The sequence below is a fragment of the Drosophila albomicans genome, chromosome X, assembly GCF_009650485.2.
Source record: "Drosophila albomicans strain 15112-1751.03 chromosome X, ASM965048v2, whole genome shotgun sequence".
Taxonomy (NCBI): Eukaryota; Metazoa; Arthropoda; class Insecta; order Diptera; family Drosophilidae; genus Drosophila; species Drosophila albomicans.
Window position 1 is genome coordinate 28,614,381 of NC_047627.2, and position 27,120 is coordinate 28,641,500.

The 27,120-nt window shown below is 33.9% G+C and overlaps 3 protein-coding genes across 3 annotated transcripts in view; 1 reads left to right on the forward strand and 2 right to left on the reverse strand.

The window, feature by feature from the left end:
- Positions 1-1,530: 1,530 nt before the first annotated feature.
- Positions 1,531-4,066, reverse strand: LOC117565813 (antigen 5 like allergen Cul n 1). The gene is made up of 3 exons (XM_034245113.2): positions 3,881-4,066; positions 2,800-3,179; positions 1,531-1,867 (listed from the first exon to the last, which is right to left on the reverse strand). Exons 1-3 carry the CDS (start codon positions 4,022-4,024, stop codon positions 1,615-1,617), a joined length of 777 nt encoding a protein of 258 aa, XP_034101004.1. The 5' UTR covers positions 4,025-4,066; the 3' UTR covers positions 1,531-1,614.
- Positions 4,067-9,802: 5,736 nt separating this feature from the next.
- On the reverse strand, positions 9,803-18,209 carry LOC117565807 (uncharacterized). The gene is made up of 6 exons (XM_052008451.1): positions 18,204-18,209; positions 17,935-18,132; positions 17,671-17,901; positions 17,264-17,631; positions 11,258-11,348; positions 9,803-10,642 (listed from the first exon to the last, which is right to left on the reverse strand). Exons 1-6 carry the CDS (start codon positions 18,207-18,209, stop codon positions 9,914-9,916), a joined length of 1,623 nt encoding a protein of 540 aa, XP_051864411.1. The 3' UTR covers positions 9,803-9,913.
- A 2,425-nt stretch (positions 18,210-20,634) lies between these two features.
- The window catches only part of LOC117578239 (neuronal acetylcholine receptor subunit alpha-7), a 217,152-nt gene continuing 210,666 nt past the window's right edge, over positions 20,635-27,120 (forward strand). The window contains exon 1 of the mRNA XM_052008699.1: positions 20,635-20,821. The gene's annotated coding sequence lies outside the window, so the exon portion shown is untranslated. The remainder of the gene's footprint in view (positions 20,822-27,120) is intronic.

Consider the following 27,120-nt stretch of genomic DNA (forward strand, 5'->3'; position numbering starts at 1 on the left):
GTATTTCAGCTGGTGACTTGGTGGTTTTTGGCAGTTCATGATGATATCCAGTGGCCGGTCGGTCTACTTGAAGCAACTGGAGAGGGTGAAAATTGGTAAATCATCGGGTGAAATACCAGGCGAACATAAATCAGCAGCAAGCAGAAATGCAAGAAATTAACTTGCAAGCTCACTGGCGCCCTCTAGCGTCTATTATTGAAATCACAATTTATGTTGGCGTCTAGCGAATAAAATAATTGCGCGCCAATTTCAAATTTTAAATTTAACGGTAACCGTCAAAAATAAGCAAATTCGCTAAAATTCAAAAATAATTTTGTATTTTTTTGCTTTTTGGCCATATTTGAAGGACGATCGCGATGTCCTTTGGCACAAGGATTGCTCTTATAAAGCCAAACTGATTGGTGCAATCAAAAGGACGAGTATCCTTACAGGATCAGAGATAAATTCAATACTTTGTATACAGAATATTTAGTATATCTTAGCCATATCCTTCCTGATCCTTGCAGGTCCTGTGTGTCAAACGAAGCCCTTTGATGAGAGCTATCATCCTTCCAAAGGACATTGAAATCGTCCTTGTAGTTCTTGAGATATCCCGAAATTAGAGACTGCAAAATTCCAAATATTTGATCCTTATATTATCCTGCCTTATTTTGATGCCGATCGATGGAGTTGGTCCTTGCGATCCTAGCAATATGTGTCCTTTGAAAATCCGACAGGATATGGCCGAGATATAGCGAATTTTCGGGAAATTGTCGATGGTGCACCCTCAAAGTATGCTACAAAAAATTTATTGGAAGCGAACGTTTTTTTCAAATTTTAATAACGTTCGTAGTTTAAAAATTTTAACGGAATTCCTTGTCGGTTGGTTTTAGCAAGCTGAAATACTTGTAAATTATGAATTTCAAATTGGCGCGCAATTGCACTGCTGACAAATTCAATTTTTGTTGCATACTTTAAGGTACATATATTCATTAGTAGTGGCTGTGTACAATAGATGACGCCACTGAGCAGGCAAGTTATTTTTTTGTATTTCTGCCTGCTGCTGATTTATGTTCGCCTGGTATTTCACCAGATGATTTGCTAAATTTTCACCTGATCCGGCAATTGTAAGTTGGTCACTAGAAACCGTCAGGAACTTCTAAGAACAGCTAACTCAGCTAGTGCGAAAACTTCTAGTTCTAGGATAACTTGAGAAAGACAAGGACTTTTGGGATGAAATGTCGCGGTATAAAAGTCCTTAGCTAGTTATTGTACTTGTTGTATCCGCATTTCTTGCTGTTGTTATTGTATTTGTTGGCTTAATTTCCCTAACGAAAATGCCTACAACGAAATATGGGATTTTTAAGGCATCCTTCAAGAATTGTAGCAAAAATTACCTTTATAGCTAATATTGAAACATACCAAGCTTCGGATAAAAGGAAGTACTTTTATTTACGATATTGAAATATCCTTTTTGAGATATTTACAAAGTACGCAAAAGTACGCAAGCTAAGGACAATTTGCTTCCCCTGTTTGGGACAAAAATAGCGGTTTAGTGATAACGGTATTTTATTGAGGAAATGAGTGCAGGGGCAAATGAGTGAGAATTACAACATATTATATATTAATAATAGTTTAACCTGCCCAGGTATTATAGCTGTAGACCTCATTATCCGCGCACAAGTTGGTGTAATTCGGATTGCGACCCTTGATACACTCAGATGCAGGTGGTCCAGCCCGATAAATGGGATTGTTCTGGACATTTGTGACAGCATAGTTACAAGCCAGTAATGTGGCACTCACTCCACTTGCGTCTGTAAATCGGGTGATAGTACATCCAATACGATTCTGTCTCTCATTCACCATGGTGGTAAAGTGTCCGATGGCTCTGAAAAGAGTAGAATATATAGTATATATATCTAATATATCTATATCTATATCTATATCTATATCTATATCTATATCTATATCTATATCTATATCTATATCTATATCTATATCTATATCTATATCTATATCTATATCTATATCTATATCTATATCTATATCTATATCTATATCTATATCTATATCTATATCTATATCTATATCTATATCTATATCTATATCTATATCTATATCTATATCTATATCTATATCTATATCTATATCTATATCTATATCTATATCTATATCTATATCTATATCTATATCTATATCTATATCTATATCTATATCTATATCTATATCTATATCTATATCTATATCTATATCTATATCTATATCTATATCTATATCTATATCTATATCTATATCTATATCTATATCTATATCTATATCTATATCTATATCTATATCTATATCTATATCTATATCTATATCTATATCTATATCTATATCTATATCTATATCTATATCTATATCTATATCTATATCTATATCTATATCTATATCTATATCTATATCTATATCTATATCTATATCTATATCTATATCTATATCTATATCTATATCTATATCTATATCTATATCTATATCTATATCTATATCTATATCTATATCTATATCTATATCTATATCTATATCTATATCTATATCTATATCTATATCTATATCTATATCTATATCTATATCTATATCTATATCTATATCTATATCTATATCTATATCTATATCTATATCTATATCTATATCTATATCTATATCTATATCTATATCTATATCTATATCTATATCTATATCTATATCTATATCTATATCTATATCTATATCTATATCTATATCTATATCTATATCTATATCTATATCTATATCTATATCTATATCTATATATCTACTTACGGTCCTCCTCTTGGTCTATATACCTCCATATCTGCACTCGTCGCATAATGATATTCATCGAACCAAGCCGCAATCCTTTGACGCAGAAAATCGGCTATATCCCCGCTGCGTGTGTAGAGAATACTCAGATTCTGTCCGGAATAACGATAAGTTGGCGTATTCCGGCATTCGTCGTGGGCGAGGCGACATTGGAGCGTATTATAGGCGGATATCTGGGCGAGAGTCGAGTCCCAGCTCATTGTGGCCATATGGAGAGCGCTGGGGAATCCAGAAAGACCGCCGCCAGCGATTAGATTGCGTTTCTCATTATGGAGCTGGAGTATAAGCGGAATATGGGCATCGATCGGGACAAATTCACCGCTGCAACCGCTCACAAATTGCTGGAGGTGGAGAAATCAGATATGTGAAATTGAATGTAAATAAAATTAAAATATATATATGGTATAAATAAACATGTATTTTGGAAGTATAATATATATATTTAAATGAAATTGCAATGGAAATAAATAACACAATTCACAATCAAATAAACAGGTCAGAAATGTTCTCATACAAGGCACAAAAACAAAAACAAATGAAAACGAAATGAAATAAAATGAGTATAGCGAAAATAAAAGAAAAACTTATAAATAAATAAATATGTAAATGACGCTGACGTTGTGCAGTTTGTGTGTTTTAAAATAGGGAATATCCAGAACGTGGCAAGAGGTTTAAAGTATTTTTCAGTTTTGAGTCTGAAGTCTGAAGAGAGATTTATTTGCTTGCACACTTTGACTTACAATTTAAATAAAAATGTGGCAAATATGTTGTTTGCCATTTTGTTTGGCAAAAACGTAAATAAATATTTATGCAGTCTTTGGTCATTACTCAAACAATAATTTGCAACAGCAAAAGAAAAGGAAGGAGGACTGAAGATTGCAATGGAATGGAATGGAATGGAATGACTTTTGCAAAAATGGCAATAAACTTTTAGCCATGCCATTCTCTCTTGGGGGGACAGACTTTAGTTAATAATGCAATTTTTGGGGGTTATCCATAAGTCATGTGCATTCGAAATTGTTGCTTGTTGCTTGTTACTTACGCCACTGTTGCCGCAAACGACATGATGCAATCCGCCCGGACACAAAGCCGGATCGCAATAGTTTTGTGCCACAGCCAATGGAATGAGTACGAATTCTAACAACAGCAACAGCAGCCGGAGCACTTTGTATGATGTGTGCAACATTGAAATTGTGACTAGAGAACACAAGAATATATATCTATATCTGTGTCTGTGTCTTGCTTCTCGCTTGAGACTCTTCTCGATTGTTATTGTAAACTGCGCGACATCGCCAGCTGAGCTATGTTTATTTATAGTCAAAGATTGAGCACATATTTGAACAATGCGGCCGGACAATAGTAAGGCACATATTGCATTCCAGTTGGCCATATTACAATTTATCTGGGCTATGATATCGACTCTCGACATGCGACACATCTGTTGTTGTTTTCTCGAGTTGAGTCTCAAGTCGAGTCTATACAAATCAAAAGTGAGTTATTTTCACTCCGTATCACACTCAACAGCAATAAAGCAAACACCCGCTGATTGTTCCACACGGCGCAGGCATTTGCATACCTTTAATGTATGTGCACGCGTTACGTATACGTAATAAATTTCGCACGCAGCTGCTATTCGTGTTCCTCTCTCGCTGTCGCTGTCCGCATCTAAAAGTATGCAACGCCTGACGTTAATGAGCTGCGCTACCTTTCTCTCTATCTCCCTCTCCCTCTCTCTTTTAGCTATCTCTTTCTCTGCTTTCAACTTTCAACTTAGCTTGTGGCTAATTGATTTGCCATACACGAACTCTTGACTTTCCTATGAACCCGATGAACAAACTATGTGAAAGCCACACGACTGACCCTCATTGGTTAGTTTGTCGCATTAGCTGTTGCATTATTGATTCTGTTTCACTTTACAATCAAAAAGACAAAAAGAACTTTTGGCACTGAGTGAAACACGCGTTAAATCATTCTCTTTTCCACACAAAACTCATGCAAAAGCCTTTTTACCTAATTGAAATACAATTTACCACACCTCAACCTCTTCTTTTTGACTACAGTTTGCCCTTTTTCTATTAGAGCGCACTTTTTTTGAACATTGATTAAAACTCATGCAAACATTTGGATCATCATTAGTTGCGTGTTTTAAAGTTAAGTAGTAAGCTGCTAAGCTGCTTTTGAACAAACCAAAAAAACAATTATAATTATTTCATTTATTTTAACAACTAGTTTAAGTTAATTGCATTTTAATGCATGTCAAATTTGGTTTTGCTATCTACACAGAAAGAAAAAAGCATAAAATATTGAACGAAGATTTTTTAATCTCAAAATTAAGCCGAGCAAGTTTATTCTTAAATCAAGATTGAAATTCTACAAACAATCCTGAAACTTAAGATAATAATCTTGATTGAAGAATGGAACAATCTCAAAATCTAACAAAGAAGGCAATATCTTAAATCAAGATCAAACAATCTTTAAGAATGTTCCAATTTTTTGAGAAACAAAAAAAAAATTTTTGAATTTGATATCTTTTCGAACTTAAAAGAAGATTTTTTCATCTCAAAGCGATGATTAAAGAACAAAATCTTATTTTAAGACTCTATTAAGATCGAAAAGTTATATAATCTGAATTCGTAATCTTCATTTCAAAACATTTTTAAATCAGATTTAAATTTTAATATAAGATGTTTTTGATCTTAAAATGCAAATTTAGCATAAAAATCTTGATTCAGAATTTTTGTCAACCTAAAAATCATATTTCTAGATTGTTCTTTTTAGGGTCGAAAAGTTGTTAAGTCATGATTCGTAATCTTATTTTCAATTTCGAATAAAACATTCGTTAAGATTTTAATCTTAAAATAAGATAAGAGAAAAATCTTTATTTAAGATTTTTTCAATCTAAAACACAAGTTTCAACATTTTTATTTAAAATCGAAAAGTTCTTAAATTAAGATTTTTAAATTAAAATCTTAAAATACCGGTTTAGCATTCCGGATTTTTTTAAACTAAAAATCTTATTTTAAGATTGTACTTTTTAAGATCGACAAAATCGCAAATCAAGGTTTGAAATTTACTTTTCGATCTTAGTTTTTTTTTTCTCTGTGTGGTTTACGCATTTCCCCATTGCAATTTTCTCATCTAGCTGGCAAATTCTTATGCATTCGGCGCTTGACAGTCGGAAAATGCATTTCAGTGTTTGCTTGACAAGCGCTGCCAACTCATGCATGCGTTTGGCCTGTCAACTTATCGACATGAACAACAACAACAACAAAAAAAAACCCTATAAAAAATGTAAATAAAATGTGTAAAAATGAAATATTTGAGATTTATGAGTGAAATTGATTGTGACACAATCGACACACTCCTTTTTTCTCCTCCCTCTTCACCTCTCCCCGCTCTCTCTCACTCCTGAAGCGAGAATTTTAGGTGTCAGTCAACGGTTTTTGCAACACTTGAAGTGCATTCGTTTTGATTGTTGTGCCAGAAGAGTTTGAGCTTCAGCCTCAGCCTCAGCCTCAGCTTCGGTAACAGCATCTGACTTTGACATTTACATCTCAGACGTCAGGCTTTGGCATCGGCTTGAAGGAAACTTCAATTTTGATTGACCTCCAATCCCCGCACCTCATCATCATCATCCATCCTGTGGCCATTCCAAAAAGGGCTGACATTGAAGTCACCCAGAACTTCTACCCTTCCTCTGTCTCCCTCCCCTCCATCCAGCCAATCAGTCCCAGTTTTCAGTTTTCATTCCCAGGGCTCAGCTTTGCAGCAAATCGAAGCTTTTTTTTTTTTTTTGTTGTTCGTTCGTTCTCGTCGCGCTGATGTTGTTAGCTTCAAAGCTGACAGACTGCTCCCGACGGGGCAAGCTTTGATGGTTGCCCAGTTGCAACGAGCCCTTAATTGAAATGTTGCCTGCACCTGCATCACTCGATGATGCCTGACAGCGTCTCATGCATACTCTACAACGGAGACGCGTCAGAATGTCAGTAAAGTGAGAACAGGTCACAAGTCAGAGCAGCTCAGGTTTGTCTCGATTGCCGCCAAGCGAGCTCATTTCTAATTAGTTTTGCGGCAATTCAATATTCAATATGTAATTGACACTTCTTTTTATAAGCAAACAATTTTAAAAAATTGCTAAACCTTTCCTTTTTTAGCAGGCTTTTAACCTTTAAATGTCTTTCTTCCATTAACTATTTACTCAGCTTTTTCATCTTTCTTAAATCTTTCTTATTCAAATAATACTTGTACAAAATATGTTACAAAAATCGCTATTATTATTATGATAGGGTGTCTAAAATTCATGATGGAACGCTCAAATTTGTTGTGAATGCATTCAATTGAAAATTTATAGCAACATTTTATCATTATTTTGTCTGCATACCCTAGACTTTTGTGTTCTTTCTTTATGATTTTCTGTTCTGTTCACTTGACCATCAAAGTCTAAGGAAATAATAAAATAATTTCACATCTACAGCGTGTGTTTTAGTCCAGCACATGTGCAAAGTATCTGACTGTATTTCAATTTATATCATAAATCATATTAATAATCTAATATCAATAAACGCATACTTACGCCAATAGAGACAAAAGCTTTTCACTTGTGCTCTGCTGCGTGTGTTTGTCTTCAAAGCTCACTTAAAGCTTCAATAACGTTGGAGGAGTTGAACTCGTCGCCGTCAGCACTAGAAATATGATAAAAGCAAGAAAGTCAATGGCAGACTTACGGATTACCCTAACAAAAATGTTGTGTATGAAAATTTAAATATTATATTCTATTATGTTAAAATTCTCTTATTTGTAGCGTGTGACACTATTTACAATAAAGTTCAATTTAAACTTCGTAAGCTTAATTTTTCGGGCTAGTTATTTTCTCATGAGTTGGCAGGACTGTTAATAACTCGATTTCATGTTAATGTAATAATCAATAACAATAATGATGTTGCACATTTTTATTATATTTATTTATTGCTAATAAGCCGCAATTGTGTTAGTCTCTAACAAATAATTTTTAGAGAGTGAAGTATTAGTGAGTAACTTGAGCTAAGGTGATTCCCCCAAGCACACAAAAGAAACTCTGCCTCGAAAGCTGAACAGATTGTAAAAATAGCAAAAACGAAAACGAAACAAGTAAGACAGTGAGAGTTGAGTATGCTCGACTGTAAGATACTCGCTATTCATTTTGAATGAAAGCAAATCGGTATTGTTTTTAATTAAAATATATTAATATACCACAAAAATACTAAATATATACTGAATTCCTCTATTTGATATATTGATATAGTACTACATTCAAAAGTAAAACAGTGGGGTGTTATTCTTAAAATATACCGAATTAATATACCACAATAATACTAAAAATATACTGAATGTTATATTTGGTATATTGATATGGTACCACATTCAAAAGCAAAATAGTGCGGTATTAATTATATAATACATATATCGAATTTATATACCACAAATATACTGAATGCTCTATTTGGTATATTGATATAGTACTACATTTAAAAAGTAAAACAGTGCGGTATTAATTATAAAATATACCGAACTAATATACCACTAAAATACTAAAAATATACTGAATGTTCTATTTGGTATATTAATATAGTACTAAGATAAAAAACAAAATATTATTAATTTTAAAATATACGTAATTATTATACCACAAAATACCAAAAATATACCAAAGGCTATATTTGTTATATTGGCATAGCGCTACATTCAAAAGCAAAACAGTGCGGTATTAATTATAAAATATACCAAAAAATATATACCACAATAATCCTAAAATATACTCAATGTTATATTTGGTATATTAATATAGTACTAAGTTTAAAAACAAAACAGTATTATTTTTAAAATATACCAAATTATTATACCACAAAATACCAAAAATATACCAAAGGCTATATTTGTTATATTGGCATAGCACTACATTCAACAACAAAACTGTGATGTATTATTATTAAAATATACCCAATTAATATACCACAAAAGTACTTAAAAATATACCAAAGGCTATATTTCGTATATTGATATGGTACTACATTTATAATGGAGTGTATGGAGAGTAAAATATACCAGATTGTCAGCCAAAGCAACTTAGAAACGTAGTAAGTTGGCATTTTGTATAATACAAAAGTATTTTTTAAATAACTTCTTGAGGAATCATAAATTCTGTAGTTGTTATTGTATGTACCTATTCGATTTTTGTCAATTGGCGGATGCGAGAGTGGGCGTGGCAAAAATTTGAAGCAATCTTGATATGCGTGCAAAGATAACAAGTGCTGGCGAAAAATGATTGTATATCTATCTCTAATAGTCTCAGAGATCTAGGAGTTCATGAGGACAGACAGACAGACAGACAGACAGATAGACGGACTATATCGTCTCAGCTGTTGACGTTGATTAAAATATACTTTATAGAGACTGCGATGCCTTCTTCTGCTTGCTACATACATTTCCTGCAGGCACAAAGTTATAATACCCTCTACCCTTCTAGTAGCTGGTATAAATAGTAAAACGAAAACGAAACAAAATATAGTTACTTATATAGTATATATGTAGCATAAAAATAAAGTGGCTTATAACTTTCATTTGGCTGATTGCAACTCTTCGCTAACAGCTAAGCACAGTTTGGCCAGCGCTGTCCAGGGCTGTCCACTCGGCATTAAAGTGCTGCTGCCCACTTGGCATTGTCAACTCGTGCATTTAACCTGTTGAAAGCAAGAGCACAAAAGGGTTTGTTTGGGAACAGCGCAAATGAATTTGGCCCGCGGGCCCTGGGAATTGTGACTGGGAAAACAGAACAACAGCGAAAGCAACAGCAACAGCATTATGGCTAAAGGCGTCACACGGGTCGTATGATTTATTTGCTGTTTGGATTTTAAGCAAACACACAAAGCGAGAGTTGTTTTTTGTGACTTTTTATTTAATTATATTATTTTTATTTTGTTTGTGCTTCTGTTGTGTTTTGTCTTAATGAGTATTTACAATTTGAGAGCTTAACAATAAAACAAACAAAACAAAAAATAAAAGTGGTAGGAAAAACAACAGTTATGACAGTCTCGGCTGCTTACCAGCCACTGGAGGCCCAACCACCCTGAGGTGCCCAGCCACCGCCGCCTCCGCTGCTGCCTCCATAGCCACCGCCATAGCCGCCAGCTCCGCCTCCAGCGCCAGCCTCAGAGATCACCTTGACGATTTGAACGCTGCCGGAGCTGCCGCCAGAGTAGCCACCGCCATGACCGCCAGAGTAGCCACCACCACCGCCGCCAGAAGACCAACCGCCAGAGCTGTGACCACCGCCATAACCGCCTCCATAACTACCGCCATAGCCGCCAGCTCCGCCTCCGGCGCCAGCATCAGAGATGACCTTGACAATCTTGACAGTGCTGGCACCGCCACCGCCATGACCACCGCCATAACCACCGCCGCCATAGCCGCCACCGCCGGAGTAACCGCCGCCGCCACCGCCAGCTGACCAGCCAGCACTGCCACCGCTGTAGCCACCGCCGCCGCCGTAGCCGCCACCACCGCCATAACCACCGCCGCCGCCGCCTTCAGAGATGACCTTGATGATCTTGACAGCGCCACCTCCACCGCCACCGCCATGGCCACCGCCAGAGTAGCCACCGCCATGGCCGCCAGAGTAGCCGCCACCGCCGCCGCCCGAAGACCAGCCTCCACCGCCACCGCCAGAGGACCAGCCACCGCCTCCACCACCGCCTCCTCCACCTCCGCTAAGAGCGCCGAGGAAGCCGGCGTGGGCCATGCTGCATGCAGCGAGCAGACAAACGAATACCTTTTGATAAAAAGGACAACAAAATGAAATCACTTCACAAATAAATCACAATCACAAAAAAAAAAGGAAAAAACAAATCGAGTCGAATTGAGTTGAGTTGAGTATGCAAATGATGTGGAAGGAAATTCGTTAAATCCGTTTACGAGATTTCCCATTGAACGCACCTTCATCTTGGCAAACACTCGGTATGAGTTGTGTGTGTTGAGTGTGTGTGTGTGGGAGCTGTGTGTGCGACGTTAGCTGAACTTCAACTGTGCCAATGCAGTGGCAAAGCAGTGGCTTTTATGCTCAAACAACATCGAACAAACACCGAATGGGCGAAAAAACAAACCAAGCAAGCTAAGCCAAGCAGGCAACAAGCTGAACTCTCCCACTCCCCACAAATAGCCAAAAACATAACACGAAGCATATGCTAATGTATGACACTCTAATTGCTTGTCCACGCGATGCTTGCGCTCGCATCTCCGATTATGCCATCATCAACATCATAATCATCAACATCATTATGATCATTGAAGTCTAAGCCATGCAGCTAGCAGCATCGCGAGGTGTCGGTCGATAGCCTCAAGTCTTCAGTCTTCACTCTTCACTCTTCAGTCCCTTTCGATGCCTTACTTCCCTCTCCCTTCGATAGCTTATCTTCACACCCGCCTTTAGCTCTCTACTCAGAGTATTCGGCTCAGTGTCAGTGCGGAGATCGTAACGGCTATTTGGCAGTGCTCTTTATTAGCTCGTTATGCAATTCATCAAAAAAATACCAACAACAACAACCACAACAATAACGTGGACAACAATAACTTCAGCAACAACATCCACTTGATGCTAACACAACACACAAACACACAAACACACACACACACACACACACACAGAAAGCGCATAAGCGTCGCGTTTTCCACTTACAAATCGAACTTCAAAGCGAACAACTCCACCTTTTGTGATACCCTGGCCACAAAATTGGCAAAAGAAAAATGGGTTGACGATGATTGCAATTAAAATCATAAATTCAAGTTAAGTTAACTACTCTATTGAGGGTTGTGGGCGAGCTGCATAAATCAACTTAACTAAAATAACAAAAGATAAAATTAAAATATTATAAAATAAAAGAAAATTAAGTGGAAATGAAATAAAGTGAAATGAAACGAAAGTGAAATGAAATGGAATGTAATGAAACACAATGAAGTGTAATGAAATGGGATGAAAGAAAATGGAATGGAATGAAATGAAATGAAATGAAATGGAAAGGAATGGAATGAAATGGAAAGGAATGGAATGAAATTAATGAAATTAAGTGATATGGAACGAAATGAAATGGAATGGAATTGAATGATACACAATGAAGTGTAATGACACGGGATGAAAAGAAATGGAACGAAATGAAATGGAATGGAATGAAATTAGATAAAGTGTGATGAAGCGGTATGAAATGAAATGGAATGAAATGAAATGGAATGAAATTAAGTGAAATGAAACGGGATGAAAAGAAATGGAAATGAAATGGAATGAAATTAAGTGAAATGAAACGGGATGAAAAGAAATGGAATGAAATGAAATGGAATGGAATGGAATGAAATTAAATTAAATGAAGTGAAATGAATTGAAGTGAAACACAATGAAGTGTAATAAAATGGGATGAAATGAAATAGAATAACAGAGTTGAAATGAAATTAAACGAAATGAAATGAAATGATATAAAATGGAATTAAATGAAATGATACGAAGTAAAATAAAACGGAATGAAATAGAATGGAATGAAATAGAATGAAAGGAATGGAATGGAATGAATGATATGAAATGGAATGAATTGAAAGGGAATGAAATGGAGTAAAACGCAATGGAATGAAATGAAATAGAATGGAATGGGATAAAATAGAATGGAATGGAATAAAAAATAAGTGAAATCAAATGGAATAAAACGCAATGAGATGTAATAGAATGGAATGGAATGGAATGGAATTACATTAAATGAATTGATACGATGTGAAGTGAAATGAAATGAAATGAAATGAAACAATGTGATATGGAATGAAATTTAATAATATGAAATGGAATAAATCGAAATGAAATGAAATAAAATAAAATGTTCTTGGCAATTTTCAGATTTCCATTGCAAAACCGCCAATTAAATGCCAAATGGGTTTATTTTCAATTCAAAATCTTCTATTCCGATTAATGTTAATGCCAATGCTTGCTTCTACGAATGTGTACAGAAGGATGATATTCATTATGATCTCATCTCGGATCAATTGGCTTTCATAAAATATAGATTTACCTCTGCGGTATGTCAAGACTACTCGAAAAGTCTTCTGGTAATTAGCATTAACCTGCTGAACCTGATTTATAAAATACAAAAAGCCACAAAAAAAGAAAAAAATAAAAACAGTAGCTTTCAAAATATGCTCATTTAAAAAAGGCTTAATAAATCGTATCGAAAGAATGTTTTAACTAAGATTTGCGTAGTTTATAATTAGCTAACATCAGCTACCAAAAAAAAAAAAAATAAATGAAAACATTAATAAAAATGCAAAACAAAATGACAAAAAAGTGAAGAACACATACAAAAGAACAATGAAATTAAATGTGGAAAGCAATATAACAAAAATTCAACATTCAAAAAGATTTACTATATTTGTATAAGTTGCAGAGTTAAGACGTTTTATAGTTACATATAAAGTATATAAAATAAAGTATAGAATAGAGTATGAAAAAAGCACATTGGGCTTTATGCTTTATTAAATGTTTAAAGGCAAAGTAAACCATTTTGATGGGTACAACAAAGTCTCGACACAAAGACGGATTAATTTTAATTACTTTTCAGGGTGTTTTATGGTCGTTATTACTCAACAAGGGCATGCGGTAGTCGCCTTGGCAAAAAAAAAAATAAATAACAAAACTGAAACAAAGAAAAAAAAACAGAACGGCAGCCATCATCTGTTTGTTTCAATTTCGATTTCGATTTCGGTTTCGATGCCCCGCCGACAACAACAAAAAAAAAAAGAGAAGAGAAGAGAAGAGAAGAAGAAAAAAAGCGATGCTCGAGGGGGTCACTCGGCATGCATATTAATTGCTTGGCCCCCACAAAATGTTTAACTGCTTTGCAGAGCAGTGTTCAATGCGATGAAGAACCGCGGAGAACAGTAAACTTAAAGCGAGACAGAGACAGAGAGAGCGAGAGAGAGAGACAGAGACGGGTGGAGCAACCTTCGTTTCGACACTTGATAGATGGCAAATACTGAATGTAATAATTTTCCCCGTCTCTGGGCCACGTTAATTGCTTCATCTTCATTTCGTATTTCGTATCTCGCATCTCGTATTTGGTACATGACGGAAGCCCATCGAAGTCACGACATCTGGCTGTTAAACAAAACGCAGACCCGCAAAACCCAAACACACAGATCCAAGACAACCTATACTCGTATATAATCAGAGTGTATCGAACATTATTATTATTGTTATTAAAACTTGATTCAATTTACGAGAATAACTCCCTAATACAAGCAAATCATTTTGATGAGGGTTCAACTTTGTCGATTTTCGGCTTTTCGCTTCACAAAAAAAAAAAACAAAAAAATAACGAAACTTCATTTAAAGTTTATTTATACTTACCTCTCGTCTATTTTGCAGACGGGGGCCAACAAAAAAAAAATCCCCGAAACAAGTTTTTGTTCGTCTTGCACAACTTTAAAAACAGAGTTTGTATTTACTTTTGTGAAATTCATAGGATGAACAAATATCAATAAAAATAAAAAATAGATTACAAATAACATGATTCGAGTATTTGATTTTAATGCGCATATTATGTGATAAACATATAGATGACATTTTGCAACACTACACCTGTTCAAAATACATTTATAACTGTCTTACTGTTCCATGCCAAGGCAAGAGGATTAAATTATTCTCTCAATTTGCATATCGACAATTGGTTTTTTCAAGTATTTTTGCTAAATTTGAATCGAAGTTGAAGGTAAACTTAAAGTGAAAAATATATTATATAAAAATACGCTTTTCAACACTGGTAATTTGCAATTAAAGCTTTTTTTTTAAATATCTTTTGGATATTCACTTAAAGAGGCAGCATAAAAAACAAAAATTAAAGCTTAAAGCTTAAAGCTAAAGTTCAAGTGGAGTATTGAAGTTTTATCCTTAAAAATAACATTTATAAAAGACATTTCAAGCTCAGCAAACGACACTTTACAACACTGTAATCTTATTTAATGACATTTTACAGCACTGTAACATATGAACTAATATGTATCTAATGTCTTATTTAATGAATTTAATATGCATGAAACTAATAAATAAAAAAGAAACAAAGAGTGAAATGGGCCAAAAGTGAATGAAAACAAAAGCATCATTTAGCTGAAGAGAGGAAGAGAGGAAGAGAGATGAGTCTAGCATACATAATGGGACGTAATACATAAATTATCTTGCTCCATTTTTGTGGAGTGGGATTATGCGATTTCATGTGATGCGATTTAATGTGATGCGACTTCAACTTGAAGCAACTCGAAAAGCGACTCGCAGCGACGACGCCTTTCACTACATGGCAAAATATTAATGGGTCTTATTTAAATCAAAAGCTTCCGACCCTCTCCAACGGATTGCCATTTATTATTACGTGTGGCGTATATCATTATCATTTCCCGTCTCCGTCTGTCTCGGACTTGAACTTACTACAGAGCGGAGTAGTGATACATTCATTTATTTCACATCATCTTTTCTTTTTCTGCACATTACTCTTTTTGTAGCTATTAGCACTCGAAGCGTACTCAACTCTAAAGTGGGATATTCACTCTCTCTAGTTATTTTTTGTTATGTAGTTTTCCTCTTTTTGTATCGTTTTTTTTTTATTTGAGATATTCTTGAACACGTAGCAAACTTAAGTAGCTAGCAACTGAACAAGTTTTGCTATTTGATATTATGCACTTGTTGCAACGATTTTTTGCTGCTTTTCTTAGAATTGTTTTTGAAAAGAATTTGTGACAGTTTTCTTTAAAATTTCACATTAGAATTTCATCAAAAAATGCAGCTTAGTTATTTTTATTTAATTTGAGTATTCAACACATGCTGGAATTAATTTTAATCTGGCTTAGAAAAGCATGCAAAGCAAAAACTTCTTAGTATCGAAAATTGTACTATATTTTTTTTGGTGTGGATTAAAAGTTTATTTCAAATTGTTTCACTAATTTGAGTATTTGTTAGTTTTAATGTTGTATAGCTAAATACATTAGAAATGGATTACTTTGTAGTTAATTTCAGTTCATACTTATATAACTGAAGGCACTAAGAGTAGATTACTTCACACCACATTTCTTTAAAAAAATTACCTTTATTATGCAATTTTCTTTTTAAATTATGTGTACTATGCAATAAAAACTTTAAATTGCGCATATACATACATTTTATTATCTTTTGTCCTCAATTCAGCAATTAGAAAATAACAAAAAAAATACTTAAATAATATTTTTAAATGGCAAAGCGAACTTTGGAGTTTGTGGGAATTTGGGAACAAGTACAACAAGACTTTCCCATCACCACTCAGATTGTTTAATTGTTTTGATTGGGCCAATTAGCTGCAGTCGATGATGGATTACAGCTAACATCAGTCCATCAGTTAATCATTAAGGGCTTCACGGCTGAACTGAAGTCGAGTCGACCCTGAACTTGATGCATGATGATATGATGATGTGCTTTGCATGCGCTTGAGGCGGCAACAAAAAAGAAACATGTAAGAAAGGCACACACGAGTGTGCTCGACTGGAAGATACCCGATCCCATTTCATCAATAGAACTGAAATAGTGCTGCTTCTTTGAATATACCAAAATTAAAATATACCAAAAGTTATATATGGTATATCGATATACTACGACGTTAAAAATATACCAGAGTACAAAATATACCAAATATTATTATATTACGGTAAAAATATGCCATAGAGTACAAAATATACCAAAGGTTCTATATGGTATATCGATATACTATTGCATTCAAAATATACCATTGCGGTAAAAATATACTACTCTGTGGTATAACAAATGTTATATTTTTTATATCGATATACTATTAGATTAAAAATATACCAACAAGTACAAAATATACCAAAAGTTATATTTGGTATATAAATATATAGTTGCATATATACACTGCAAAATATACAAAAGGTTATATATATAGTATATCAATATACTATTATATTAAAAATGTACCATAGACTACAATATATGCCAAGGGTCATACTATTACGCTAAAAATATACCATATGCTATAATTGGTATATCAATGTACTATTAAATAAGTATATATAAGTATCGTTAACCTAAATTATAATACCCTTCTGCTCTTTGGATAGCGGGTAGAAAAACGCTTGTCTGGTTTTGTTTTTTGGTTTTCAACATAGTTGTAAATTTAATAGAAAAAAAAACAGATTAAAGATATAGTAACAACATCTACAAGGCTAATGCCGTTGCTCAACTCTCGTACAACAGAAAACAAAGCGAGTTGTCGCCTTCTTGGCATATCACAAAAGGAGGTATGGAAGTGTGTGTGTTGGTGTGTGTGGATGAATGTAGCTCAGTCAAGAGTCAGCTTAATCCCAGCCAGAAGAGCCACCAGCAGACCAGCCACCGGCACCGCCACCGCCACCAGCTGACCAGCCACCACCGGAGCCGCCACCAAAAGATGCGCCTCCAGCGCCAGCATCTTCGCTAATCACACTGATGATCTTGACATCCTCCGCCTGGTGGCCACCGCCTCCGAAGCCACCGCCAAAGTGCGCATCGTGTCCGCCATGACCGTGTCCATGATCGTGTCCATGATCGTGTCCATGTCCGCCCTCTTCATGAATCACCTTGACCACGCTCACTTCACCGCCAGCTCCGCCGCCATGAGAGAAGCCACCGCCATGGGAGAATCCACCGCCATGAGAGAAGCCACCGCCATGACTGTGACCGCCGCCATGCGAGAAGCCAGCATCGTGTCCGCCACTCTGAATCACTTTGACAATCTTCACTTCACCGCCTTGGGCAAAACCACCGCCATGTCCATGATCGAAGCCACCGCCATGAGCGTGGCCATGATCGAAGCCACCACCGCCGCCGCCGCCGCCGCCATGTCCGTGTCCTTCTTCGTGAATCACTTTGACAATCTTGACTTCGCCGCCAGCATGACCATGATCAAAGCCACCGCCATGAGCGTGTCCATGGCCATGATCAAAGCCACCGCCGCCGCCTCCGCCTCCACCGCCATGTCCGTGACCCTCTTCGTGAATGACTTTGACAACTGTGGCAACACCGCCTCCACCTCCACCGCCATGACCGCCAGAGTAGCCACCACCGCCGCCGCCTGAAGACCAGCCACCACCTCCACCTCCACCTCCAGAGGACCAGCCACCGCCTCCTCCTCCTCCACCGCCACCGCCACCGCCGCCTCCACCAAGGAAGCCGCCTTGGGCGAGGCTTACACAGGCAATCAACAGGCAAACAAACAGCTAAGGATTGAAGGTAAAGCAGTTGGGTTTAAGTGACTCTTCCTTTGTCATCCTTTTTTGCACTCTCTCACCTTCATTGTGTTGTCGATTCTGCTTGGGTTCAGCGTTAGCTCTTGTCTTGTAGATGTGGACGTAGGTTAAACCTTGAGGTTTAGTCAGTTACTAATATGGATAGCATGCTCGTTGGCCACTATTTATACGGCAGCATCCCCCACAAAATGTTTGCTACCTGAAGAGAAATGCGTGGCCACAACGATGACACCAACAGCAACAACAACAACAAACTATAAGAAATGAAGCAGAAGCAGACTCTAAAACAAACACAACAACCATGAACTATCTCTCAGGTTATCCAACGCCAACGCTGAGCGAGTTCACGACCTGGAATTGTTAATCTCTTGCCAAATATAAATGCTTCGTTGTGTTGTCGATACATCGATACACATCGTCAACACCAAGTCAGCAATTTGATTGTCTTCGACTGCATGCCAAAGTACAAAACTGTTGCAATTGCAAAGCAGACAAGTATTCATTGAATATACCAAATGAATATACTAAAAAAATACTAAAATATACCAAAAGTTGTATTTGGTATATCACTATATTATTACGCTAAAAGTTCAACACGCATGTCAAAGTATATTCCAAAAATACTAAAATATACCAAATGTTATACTTGGTATATTGCAATATTTTGACGTTAAAAGTTCAATATGCACTTCCAAGTTCAACATGTATGTAAAACTTAATATACTAAAAAAATACTAAAATATACCAAAAGTTATATTTGGTATATCACTAAAAATTAAAAATTCAACATGCATGTCAAAGTATATTCCAAAAATACAACATGTATGTAAAACTTAATATACTAAAAAAAATACTAAAATATACCAAAAGTTATATTTGGTATATCACTACATTATTACGTTAAAAGTTCAAAATGTTATACTTGGTATATTGCTATATTTTGTCGTTAAAAGTTCGATATGCACTTCCAAGTGCAACATGTATGTAAAAATTAATATACTAAAAAAATACTAAAGTGTACCAAATGTTGTATTTGGTATATCACTATATTATGACGTTAAAAGTTCAACATGCATGTCAAAGTGTAATATGCATGCCACTGACAAAAATACTAAAATATACCAAAAGTTATTTTTGGTATGTTGATATACTATTACGTTGAAAGTTCAATATGCATGTACAAATTCAGCGCTATTTCAATTGCAAAGCAGATTTCAATTTCACAAGTTGGCAGCACTCTCATGTCCAGTGGACAGTCCAGAAGAACTGTTAAGCTTAAGATGTAGTTCAAGTAATTGACGCTAATGATGATATGATGACGAGATCAATGATGATGGAGATCAAGATTTAAATTCAATTATCTACAAATGTAAATACTTAATAATAATATATTTTTCTGTAATTCACATAATAATAATTTAAAATTATGAGACAATCTCTAACGATGAATTCCTCTATTAATGCTTCTTGAAAATATGTAATTCAATTAACTGCAGAATAACATATTCTCAATAAACATTATACTTTTATACAATATTTTATTATTATGCAGCCTACAATTTGCAATAAACTTTAAATTATACTATCAATACTTTTTTGTAGAATCATATTCTTATCAATTTTTGTTGGACAAATGAAACTGTCTTGTATTTGTCAAGTAGGGTTTGATTTGCTTTATTTTTGTCAAAGTGCATTTGCTCTATAAAATGCAGTAATTTAAAGACTCGAATATATTCAAAACTGATAATAGAAATCGTTTATTTAGAGTAATATTCTTTCAATTTCGTAAGAAACGTAAAATGATTTATCAAAATCAAAATTTAAAACGTTTACTCTTCCTACTTTATAACATTTTAAAGGCCTGCGAAGGCAATAGAGGGTAATTTGTAGTCGAGCATCTCACATTCTAATATGATACTCTCTTTTGGTTTTGCTTTTTTGCGCATGTCACATTATTGACGCAAATTGCAAAACTTTCTCGTGTGGAAAGAAAACATTTTGTTTTGAATTTTTGGCAAGGAGTTTTAGGGTCAACTCATTTTTTTTGCGTCTTTTTATTTATTTTTTTTTTTTTTTTGTTTTGGAGTGAAAGAAATGAGTATTAAGTTGGTGAATTAAAATGCATCGACATATTATGCAAATAGGGAGTTGAAGGCCGAATAAAAATCAAAGTTACAAATTAAAGTCAACAGGTTGAAAGTTTGATGAACCTGGATGAAAGTTTGTAATGCGCTTAGGAAGTTATTTCAATAATTTCATTAATTAACTAAAAACTTGAAAAGTTTTTAATACTCTTAAATAATTTCGTTTGTACTTCGAATCGATCAATAATATTACATTTTATATTAAAGAAGCACATGAAATCATAATCATGTGTTTCCACATTTTACATTGACAAACACAGAAAATCAGCAGAGTAGAGAACAGATGCATAAATACAGTGTGATAATCACATTTGTCATTCAATTTGAATCGAATCGAAAGATGTAATATTTCGTAAACTGAAACTATTAATTATCGATTCGTGGAAGCATGAAATTGCAAGTAATTTAAGTTTTTGACAATTGCAAATTACAGAAGTTGACTTAATTGCATTCGAGTGTCATCGAGTCCAACTGAATGCCATCTGAGTGCGTATAATGCGAGTGTGAGTGTGAGTGTGAATGTGAGTATGTATGAATGTACATTGTACATATATTCGAAAGTCAGACACTTGAGTTTCAGTTGCCTGGGGATGCCTTCTGTGTTGTGGTTGTTGTTGTTGTTGTTGTCTGTGGTTTGTGTTGTGTTTGTTGTCTGCGCTGTTTGTTGTTTTGTTGTTTGTTGTCTGCTGCTGGCTGTTGTCTCTTGTCTCGCTTGTCTCTCTCTTGTCTCCTTGTCCACTGCTGCGGATGTCGAATGTCGAATGTCGTAACAGTGTCGCTCTTAAGCCCACAGCTCTCAATTTGCTGCTGCCCCAATCAGCGGCCCCAATTAATCATGCTACGCCCCAACTTGCGGCTATAACTTCGATAAGCCAAAGTCGAGAGTAGTACAGAGAGAGAGAGAGGGAGACAGAGCAAGAGAGTTCCGCTCGATCAGCTGATCAGAGTCAAAAACAAAGCACATTAAAGCTTAAATGCAGCTACAAAACTATAAAATATATCTATATACTATATATCACCAGATCCTAACTATAACCAGCGGCACTGTCATGAACAGCAGCTGTTAACCGGTTTCTCTTTTGTAACAACAACTTATGGAAGATGGACTAGTTGATACCTTAAACTAAACTAAACCAATTTATGTTACTTAGAAGCCTTAACTTCTATATTTATGCATCGATAATGCTGAAATTTGTTGGATATAAAGCTGACATAGCTTGCTTCCATTTAGCAAAGTATCAAACAGAATTAAGATGAAATAAGTACAAGAATATAAAATATAAAAAAAAAAAAAATAAAAAAATATAAAATATGAAATTTTATCACATTAATGCTGCAATTTGTTGGATATACAGCAGATAGAGTTTGTTTTAAGCTTGAAAACTTTCAAACAGCATTGATGTAAAATAAGTACACCGAGAGAATGAAAAATAGATTGAAAATCTACATTTAAAAATCTTCTCGATTTTAGAAAAAAAGTTTTTTATGTTAAAAAATATTGTAAATCAAGAAATGAAAAATTAGCATTTTAAGATTGAAAACATCTTATATTAAGATATAAATCTTGTTTCATGAATGTTTTATTGAATATTTAAAAATAAGATTTCAGATCTTAATTTAAGAACTATTCGATCTTAAAAGAAATCTTGAATGAAGGTTTTTAGCTTGAAAACATAATTTAGAGATAAAAAAAACTTCTTTTTGTTTACTATCTGTGTAGAACAAAAAATAATTTAAGGAACATTCTGTCTCTCTTCTTATCAATTTTAACTTCTCTATTTATGCTTCGATAATGCTGAAATTTGTAGGATATACAGCTGACATAGTTGGCTTTAAGTTTGCAGAATATAAAACAGAATTAATATGAAATAAGTACTGGGAATAAATTTCGAAAATTTTTGCAGAATAAATATAAAATAAGTACTGGGAATAAATTTCGAAAATATTGTGCAGAGTGCATTAGGAAAAACCAGTTTAAAGAATATTAATTCATACATTTTCGTTTTTCTAGGGTATTTGTGCGTCGTTCACATCGGCTGCATGCTGTCTCTGCTAATTCGCAGTTGAATCTTTAATGCGCCAAATTGGCAAACCACATTAAATGGTTTAATTATGCAAATCTACGCTGGGTGTTTAATGTCCAAAACAACAACGAAACAACAAAAAACTCTTTCAACGCAAAAGGGTCAAAGTGAAAGAGATGCCGATGATAATGCTGATGATAATGTAAACCAATAAAATGCAGAAACGATTTATAACATAAATACCATATATATGTATGTATATATATATTTAGTAGATATATCATGAATGGATATGTTGATATTATTTATGTATTAATCGATGTGCACATCTGCCTAATTAACGACGACTCCCAAATGCAATGCCAGCTACTTTTTTATGCCCCTTTTTTTCTTTCTCTCTCTCTCTCTGTCTATTTTTAATTTCAGTGTCGTTTAGCTAATAAATTAATTCCATTTTTTGTTTTTTATACTCGCTAGCCATAGGGTAGAAGGGTATTATAATTTTGTGCCTCCAGTAAATGAATGCAATATCTCTTATATATATTCTTGATCAGTGAAGAGATCTGTCCGTCTGCCTGTCTGTCCGTCTGTATGAACTTCTAGATCTCAGGGACTATAAGAGGTAGGTATCAAACTTTTGCAACGCCCACTTACATATATATTTTGGTATATATGTACTTTTGTGTTTTTGTGGTATATTATTTTGGTATATTTAAAGAATAATACCGCACTGTTTGGCTTTCATTATATTTTGACCTCTCTAGTATATTTCCAATGCAGTACTATATACCAAATATAGCTTTTGGTATATTTTAGTATTTTTTTGGTATATTAGTTTAATATATTAAAATAACATTACAGCGCTATGTCGTTTTCATTAAATTTTTGCACTCTGTAGTATATTTTTAATGTAGTACATTATCAATATACCAAATGTAGCATTGGGTATATTAGTATTTTTGCGGTATGTTAATTAGCTATAGTTTAAGAATAATACCGCACTGTTTAGATTCTATTCAAAATAGTTAGCGGGCATCTCTAAGTCGAGCACACTCAATTTTAGCGTTTTTGTTTGTCGATTTTCTAATGCAGATGTTTTGCAACTTTCTTTTGATTTACCTCTCACGTATTTCTCTAGTTAATTAATAATGTAATGACCAAGAAGTGCATCTCGAATCCGTTTCTTAAATATTTGAAATTATGATCTCCTAATGTGAATATGAATACAAAATATGAATCGGACTTTTGTCATTTGTGTACGAAATAAAGTTATTCATCATAATTTATGCAAAACTATTCAATAATCATTATCATAATTATTATTAATTATTATTATGCGCTTTATCTGTGTGAATCTGCTTGTAGCTGGAAGCTATAAAGACTCAACTTTACAAGCAGCCAAACATCATTAGCCAAACCAGTTATCTATGAGACGTTTTTGTTTTTTTATTGCCATTGAAGTCTATTTTACATTGGACATTATAAAAGATCATAAAAAGAGTCTCTACAATTTATGATTTGAATTTAAGAAACGAAGTCAAAACGGAAAATGCATTTATTAAATCTATCCAAGAATTGTTTCTCTTCAGCTGATATTAAAAAGCAGACAATTTTCTTAAATAAAGAACATTTGCCTTATTAATTGTGTTCTTCAAATAAGATCAAATTCTTAAAACTACGAACATTAGTCTAAAAATTACGTATTCTTAAAATAAAATCAAAAATACTAGATTTAGGTTACTAAATTCTGTAATTCATTGAAAATTAGAGTTTTTTTTTTAAAGTTTTCATCTAGCTTTAAGTGTTTTTAAGCATATCTTAGTTAGTCAAGCTGTCGCTATCCATTCTTCATTATATAAGTTAAAAAAATAATAGTATTATTTCGTAAGTAGAATGATTAATATACAACTGAGTAAATAACAAAATAATAAATAAAATGAAAAAAAGCAAAAGAAATAAATATATTTTTCTTATTTTTTGATTCTAAAATAACGTTTTAAGTCTTAAAACTATAAGATTTGTTCCTATTATTAAAAGGAACTTGGATCTTATATCGAATATTCTTGAAATGAAGATATGCTTTGTAATATTAAGATTTTTAAGTTCTTGACGCACAATTTTAAACTAAAATTCTTAGTACGAAGACTAAAATCTTGATTATAGAACTTTGTTTAGGAAGCTAAAGAGATCTTCTAAATTATATTCATTTGTTTGTCGTGCTTCATAATGTGTGCCTTCAATTCTATATATGTTAAATGAATTGAATATATATTAACAGGGTATTTGGAATGCGCATCCTTTCACATGAATAATGTGAAAACTATTCGCTTCCACTTATGTGAATACTCAATGCACCACTATGAATACGCCTAGGTGAATGTCTCAGTGTGTTTGTGTTTGTGTTTGCGTTTGTGTGAAACTGGAACGCCTTTTGATGCTGTCTACTGGAAATAGCTTGGGGTTAAAGCCACACAGAAAAGTAGCTTTTGCGAATGAGGTCAATAAACTAGAGCAAAACAACTTTGCACGCACACTGTGACAAGCATGGCAAACTTTTCTGCGGCTTGCGGTTTGTGTCTTGACTAACAGCTAGCCAAAGTTTCGACCTATTTGAAAGAGCTTTGCAAAGCTTTTTGGGACAACATATTTATGGCACATTTTGTTGAATGGTCGAAATTGACATTTATGGCTGGCACAAAAGTTATCTACGGTGATGTGTTCCACATTTAACGAAAGCTACATTTTAACTTGACGAAAGATTAAACTAACAGAGCATTAACATTGCTTCGTTAAAAGCTTTAGGCGAGACTTAAGATGTTGAGTGGAGAAGAGAATAAATTGAAGTGAATGAAATTTGAATAATAAAAGAAGATTATATATTCAGAAAACTAACAAAAGCAAACTATCAAAAAATACAACCAAAGTAATAAATAAAATAAAATAATATCTTAATAATATCATAATATCACAATATCATAATATCATAATATCATAATATCATAATATCATAATATCATAATATCATAATATCATAATATCATAATATCAAAATATCATAATATCATAATATCATAATATCATAATATCATAATATCGTAATATCATAATATCATAATATCACAATATCATAATATCATAATATCACAATATCATAATATCATAATATCATATCATAATACTAAAAATACTCAAATTAATATTTTACGAAATTCAGTGTTAATATTTTTGACCTCTTTAATTTATTTAGTATTTTAAAATACTAATTCATTTTAGAAACACCTTCAACTTCTTCTTGAGGGTTTCAGCATCTTTAATTTCTAAAGCACAAATGCCATTAAAAATAATGATATTAAATGAATATTACTGAATATTTTTTTGGCCTAAAATCGGCATTAAAAATCTGACCATTTTGTGCATTTGTGTGGAACGAGGAGGCGAAATGAGAAGAAGAAGAGCGAGAGCGAGAGGTTGGGATTGTTTTATTAGAATAATTTAGAAATAAACTTTACGAGCTCTACACAAGCTTCTGCTTGATGCTTCAACTACTTTCTGGTCTCTTTATTTTAATTTTGTTTTTTTTTTTTTTTGTTGTCTTCCTCCTCCCCCTCCTTCGCACCAGCAACACTTCCTACACTTTTCTCGGGAAATGTGAAAAGTCCTGCCACTAAATCGTTTTCTCTCTTCGTTTTTTGTTTTTGTTTTTTTTCTTTTACTACGCTTTTCACTGGCCTTTGTCAATAGCCTTTTGCTTTGGCTTCTCGATTTCCGAAATGTTGCTTTATTGCTCATTTACTTAATTAAAAAATGTGCACATCTTTCTGGCCTTCGCCTTTTCCCTTCATCCCTTTATCAAGCAGCTTGTCTTATCAACACCCTCAGGACTATGACAGCGAGAATAGAACAGCGAGCGATGCACTCAGTGTTAAGTATTTAATTATAATTAGCATTAACAGCGCTGTATAAATTGTCCAAAAAGCAAAAAAGAGGAAGAAAAAAAAATAAAAACAAGAACCCAACCCATACACAAAAGATTTAATTTTCTAAAAGCAGAATTTGCTGCAAATTGGAGTCACAATTACAATGTGTGCAGCCCAACATGTGACAGCCTAAGATAACGACTAGAATATACCCTGGATTTTTAAATTAAATTGTGAACTAAAATATAAATAGTAATCTAAAGTATTAAATAAAGAAAATAAAAAATGGAAGTAAAATTAGCCAATAAAATGTAATGCTTTTTAGAAGAATGAATTTAATTCCAAAAATATCTTAAACATATTGAAACAAATAGCAAACTGTTGGTGAAAAAAGCATACAAAAAAAAATACGAAAAGACAGTTTTAAAATTTAAAAATGCATGAGAAAAAATTGGAGTAAAAAGCGCACAAGTGCAATAAGCCAACAATAATAAATGTTGGAATATGTTATCAAAACCAACATCACAAATGCGGTCACACTGCCCGATCTCTACTTTATGAAATGTTATCGATATTAAGTTCCTTCTTCCCTGTTTTTCTTTCTACTGACAAGGCTGGTTGTGCGCGCATAAAAAACAAATAATATAAATCAAAGTGAATCAACTTAAACTGACTTTTACTTGGGAACTAAATATGGAAAATACAATAATAAATATTTCAGAATTTAATTCCAAAAATTTCTTAAACATATTCAAGACAACAAAATTAAAAGTTATCATAAACATATCTACAATGCTTCAATTTTTAGTATCAAAATTTTGACAATACATTTCAGCTCATATTTTGAATTTTGCATCAAGGACTACATTCTTT

What these genes read in the sequence shown, in the direction of transcription:
- LOC117565813 (XM_034245113.2), bottom strand. Translation starts at nt 4,024, where the DNA reads ATGTTGCACACATCATACAAAGTGCTCCGGCTGCTGTTGCTGTTGTTA. An exon ending in TCGTTTGCGGCAACAGTGGC is followed by an intron (nt 3,180 to 3,880) that starts GTAAGTAACAAG and finishes CTCCACCTCCAG; the next exon opens with CAATTTGTGAGCGGTTGCAG. An exon ending in TATAGACCAAGAGGAGGACC is followed by an intron (nt 1,868 to 2,799) that starts GTAAGTAGATAT and finishes TACTCTTTTCAG; the next exon opens with AGCCATCGGACACTTTACCA.
- LOC117565807 (XM_052008451.1), bottom strand. An exon ending in ATGGACATGGCGGTGGTTTT is followed by an intron (nt 17,632 to 17,670) that starts GCCCAAGGCGGT and finishes AAAGTGATTCAG; the next exon opens with AGTGGCGGACACGATGCTGG. An exon ending in GGTGGCGGTGCCGGTGGCTG is followed by an intron (nt 11,349 to 17,263) that starts GTCTGCTGGTGG and finishes ACTGCCAAATAG; the next exon opens with CCGTTACGATCTCCGCACTG.